This window comes from Hipposideros armiger, unplaced genomic scaffold, assembly GCF_001890085.2.
Source record: "Hipposideros armiger isolate ML-2016 unplaced genomic scaffold, ASM189008v1 scaffold_10, whole genome shotgun sequence".
Lineage (NCBI taxonomy): Eukaryota > Metazoa > Chordata > Mammalia > Chiroptera > Hipposideridae > Hipposideros > Hipposideros armiger.
The window spans coordinates 3,239,483-3,244,448 of NW_017731360.1; the positions used below are offsets into that span (position 1 = coordinate 3,239,483).

A 4,966-nucleotide genomic window follows, 5' to 3' on the forward strand; every position below is an offset into this window, starting at 1 on the left:
TCGCTGGCCATTGGACGGTCACTCACAATGGCTCATGGCAGCTCTCGCAAGCTGCCGGCCGCTCACACTCGCTGCCGGTCACTCACGGTAGCTCACGGCAGCCCACTGCAGCTCCACTGCAGGCTACGCCGTCCCCAGCAACTCACGGCAGCCCAGCTCCAGGTTGAGCTGTTGTTCACCATCTTAGCTGTAGATGAGGGTGCAGCGTCACTGGCCCTCATGTGTGGGATCCGAACCGGGGCCCTGCTTCCCAGAGCTGGCGTCCCAAGCCAACTCCTAATGAACGCGCCACTTGGCCGGGCCCCTTAGTAGTTTTTCAATATTACAGATATCACTACAAAAATTTTGTGCATAAAGATTTTTCTATAATGTGAATTCTTTCCTCTGAACATGTTTTTGGAATTGGACATATTGAATCACAGACTAAAAACACACTTTTATACTCTTGATGGGAAGGATATTATCATTTATACTGCCATCAGCAATGTATTAAAATGCTAGACTCACTGCATATTCACAAGCACTACGTATTATAATATTTAAATATATTTGTTAATATAGTAGCATAACATTTTTCCTCTTATTAATTTGTTCTTTAACTACCAGTGAAAATCAACATTTTCTCATATATTTACTTGTTTTGCTTTTTCTTGAGAAATTTTAGTTTATATTCATTGCTTATTAATCTAAAAGATTAGAAGAATTTTTTCCTTTGTTGAATACAATAACAGGTCTATATGAATATTTTAAGTAATAATAAACTAGCCCAGTATTGTCTGTATTTGCTGCAAATATTTCCCCTTTTCTATTGGTTTCCTTTTAATTTTAGTTATACATTTGTGACATATAGAATTTTAATTTTTATGCAATGAAATCTAACAATTTTCCTTGTGAATTCTTCTATCATTTCTAAGCTTAACTGATTATTCTCCATTCAGTAGTTTGAAAATTATACTTTCTTTGCGATTTTCCCATGATTTAATGATTTATATTTAACTTACTAATCTCATAAAACTTTAATTTGTTTACAATGATAATAGCTAATATTTACTGAATGTTTACTATATGACAGGTGCTATTCCAGGTCTTCTACATATGTAAATTTATTTAATCCTCACAACTACCTTGTATGGGTTAGGTATAATCAGTATCCCAATTTCACAGGAGGATACTAAGGTAATTCAGTCAGATCACACAGGTAGTTCACCTGGTAGTACCTGGGTATTAAGCAGCACAGTCTGACTCTAGAACCATAAGCCTGACTCCATAGCCACTACATTATAGTGATAATCAAGTTATCTCAGTGGCATTTTTTTTTCTCTGTTTTTTTTTTTTTTAAGATTTTTTTATTGGGGAATTGGGGGGATGGGAACATTGCTGGGGAATTGGGGGAAGGGGAACAGACAAGTTGCTGTCGTTNCTATTTACAGATCATTACATTTCATACCTCCTAAGAGCTTTTAGACACGATGGTGATCCAAGAGTAACATTTGTTGTCCCATGACTGCAGCAGGGTTGAAACAGCTTACTTATCTGATTTCCTGAATTGACACGCGCACCTCCCCAACCCCCTCCTTTCTTCCTTCACTCTCTTAGGTGATTAGCCTCATGATATCAGGTCGAAGATGGCTATCAAATAATGAAAAAAATTCTTCAAGCTGGGCTCTCCAGTGAGAAATAAATAAAGCTCTCACTACTTTCTAGCTAGACAAGAGGTATTTTGTATACTAAATGAAAATGGAGATGGGAGGGGTTATTTTTTTTTTTACAAGGAAATCTCTTAATTTCAACAATCCAAACTTTTAATTTTTTGCCAAAATGTCTATTTACCTTCCATGGCAGGCATCACCAAAGCTGTTTCTCAAACAGGTCTTAGATATGGCAATATATAGAAAAATTAAGATAGGAAAAATGAATATTTTATTGTGATTAGCTTATCTTACCTTTGATGAGGTACAAGAATATTATTGATCCCTCCGAGTTTAACATTTATCTTTAGGCACAGGTTTGAAAGAGTTTGAGGGGATGTTTTTATTACATTCTTGACTTGAACACACTGTGTAGCCATACCCAAAAGTGTATCTCCAACACGTTTCACCTCCGCTATGGAACAAATGTAAATACCTCTAGTTAGAAAAAAGGTAGAACTTTACTGAAAATTAAGCTACTGTGCTTCTTCCCTTGAAATACATCATTATATTACAGGATACCAAAAATTACACCAATGCTAACACAGTTCTGTTAAAATTTAAAGTATACTGCTTTGAAGATTAGCTTAAGTATTCAGTGATAATTTTTCCAGTTGTTTTTTTCTTTGTATACGAAAGTAAATTTTTATCATAAAAATAGTATAACACAATAACTGAAAAACCATAAAGAGAAAAATATCATACATAATCCCTTGTTAGCATTTTATTGTACTCTCTTCCAGTAATTTTCTCATTTATATTATTTTAATGCAGTTATAATCCTGGCATACTTACAGCTTTCAATCCTATTTCAAACCTTTAATTTAAAAATACAGAGGTATTACAGTGTAAAGAATAAAAGGCCCCTGTTCCTTTCTACCTCTCTGCCATTATAACTTTCATAAAGAGTTCAGTGTATATAACTTATATATATAAAACACATGGAAAACATTTAAAAATCAAAGTTGAGAACATACTATACATTCTATTTTGCAACTTGTCATTTTCACTTAATAATATAGTTATGTTCTGAATCTCAATATATAGATGCTCTTATTTTTTATAACAACAGCAGTTACTCTGTTTTTAAATGCCATAAGGTATCTAACTAGTCATATACTGATAGATTTTTAGCTTGTTACGGTTTTTATTATTTCAAACGATGCTGTGAATAATACCCTTGTATGTTTATTTTTGTTTGGTTGTGTAATTATAGCTTTAGGATAAATTTCTACAAGTAGAATTATGAGGTCAAAGATGTATGTATTTAACAATTTTATAGATAATGACAAGTTGCTCTCCTTAAAGCTTTATTCATTCATTCAACAGATATTTAGTGGGCCAGCTGAGTGGCGCATTGGTTAAGAGCTGGCTTGGAATGCCAGAGGGCCCCGGTTCGGATCCCACATATGAGGGCCAGTGATACTGCCCTCTACAGCTAAGATGCTGAACAATAGCTCAACTTGGAGATGGGCTGCCATGAGTCGCCGGCGACGGCGTAGGCTGCAACCCCTGTTACAGTGGGTTGCCATGGGCTACTGTGTGTAGCCCCAGCCAGCGTGAGCAGCCAGCAGCCGCAGTGAGCAGCCATCCAGAAGCTGGCAACTGATCTGCCTCGCCTGGGAAGAGCACAATGATGGTGCCAACTTGGGCCAGTGAAGCAACATCCTCCACAACTAGACTGAAGAACGAAACAACAGCAACTTGTCTGTTCCCCTTCTCCCAATTCCCCAAAAAAAATCTTAAAAAAACCCCCCAAAAAACAAATATTTAATGAGCACCTAATATATGCAAGTACTGTGCAAGGCTCTGGATATGCAATGGTGAGTCAATAGAGACATTACTTCTGCCCTCACAGAGCTTATAGTGTAGTCAGAGAAATAGGCTTTAATTAAATAACCTCTCAAATTTAACATAACAGCTGTGAGGAAAGGTACAAGATGCTTTGACACAATAAAAGTGAGAGAGTTAGACCTTATCAAGGAGTCAGGCAAAGCTTTCCCAAGGAAGGGGTGTCTGAACTCAAATTCACAAGGATGCACATTTGCTTGGTGAAGGGTAGAAAGTAGGTTATGAGAAGCGTTACAGGTAGAAGGACGAGGATAAACAAAGAGTTCCTGTGGGAAAAAAGCACAAAGTGGGATGAATCCCCAAGAGGTAGGAAGACATGGATTTGCATATGCAAATCCTTGGAAGATCAGCTTAAATATCAATTTTATCAATTGAATAATGAAAAACTACTGAAGTGGGGGTGATAGGAAAGGGGATAAAAATCAGATTTATATTTTAAAAAGACGTTGGTTATAGCTCCAACATTTAAAAGGCTTGCAAGTCATTACTCTTATCCTCACAAGATAAAGCTGAACAAATTGAAAACCAACATCTTCTCTTGGATCCATCAGAGAACTGAATTCACAGAACAAACTACCACCCCAAAACAGGTGAACATAGAGAATCACACCCAAGGCCAGAAGTTGATGAAGCCAGAAATTGGTAGGAACAAATAAACAGTAACTCCTGTAACTCGACAGAACAAAACAAAGAATCCAATTAAAAAGTGGCCAAAGGGCTTGAATAGGCATTTCTCTGAAGAAGATAATATGAATGGCCAATAAGCACATGAAAAGATGTTCCACATTACTAATCATTAGGGAAATGCAAACTAAAACCATGACATACCACTTCATATCCATTAGGATGGTTATTATAAAAAGAAAAAAAGAAAATAACAAATGTTGGTGAGAATATAGAGAAATTAGAACACTTGTGCACAGATGGCGGGAATGTAAAATGGTGCATCTGCTGTGAAAAACAGTATGGCAATTACTAAAAAAAATGAAACACAGAATTATCATATGATCCAGGATTTTACTACTGGGGATATACCGAAAAAAAGTGAAAGAAAGGACTGGAACAAACAGCTGGATATCCATGTTCAAAGCAGCATTATTCACAATAGCCCAAAGGTGGAAGTAATCCAAGTGTCCATTGATGAATAGATAAACACAATGTGGTATACACATGCAATAGAATATTATTCAGCTTTTTCTTAAGATTTTCTTCCCCCCAAAATTGGGGAATTGGGGGAGGGGAACAGACAAGTTGTCCTTTTGTTCTTCAGTCTAGTTGTGGAGGATGTCGCTTCACTGGCCTATGTTGGTATTGTGATCGTTGCACTCTTCCCAGGTGAGGTAGATCGGTCGCTGGCCATTGGACGGTCACTCACAATGGCTCATGGCAGCTCTCGCAAGCTGCCGGCCGCTCACACTCGCTGCCGG

At 37.2% G+C, this 4,966-nt stretch overlaps 1 protein-coding gene across 1 annotated transcript in view; it reads right to left on the minus strand.

Moving 5' to 3' along the window:
* AGO3 (argonaute RISC catalytic component 3) overlaps positions 1–4,966 on the minus strand; it is a 113,988-nt gene that overhangs the window by 17,856 nt on the left and 91,166 nt on the right. Inside the window, exon 12 of the mRNA XM_019657568.1 lies at positions 1,944–2,103. Within this exon, the coding sequence (XP_019513113.1) occupies positions 1,944–2,103 (160 nt within the window). The remainder of the gene's footprint in view (positions 1–1,943; positions 2,104–4,966) is intronic.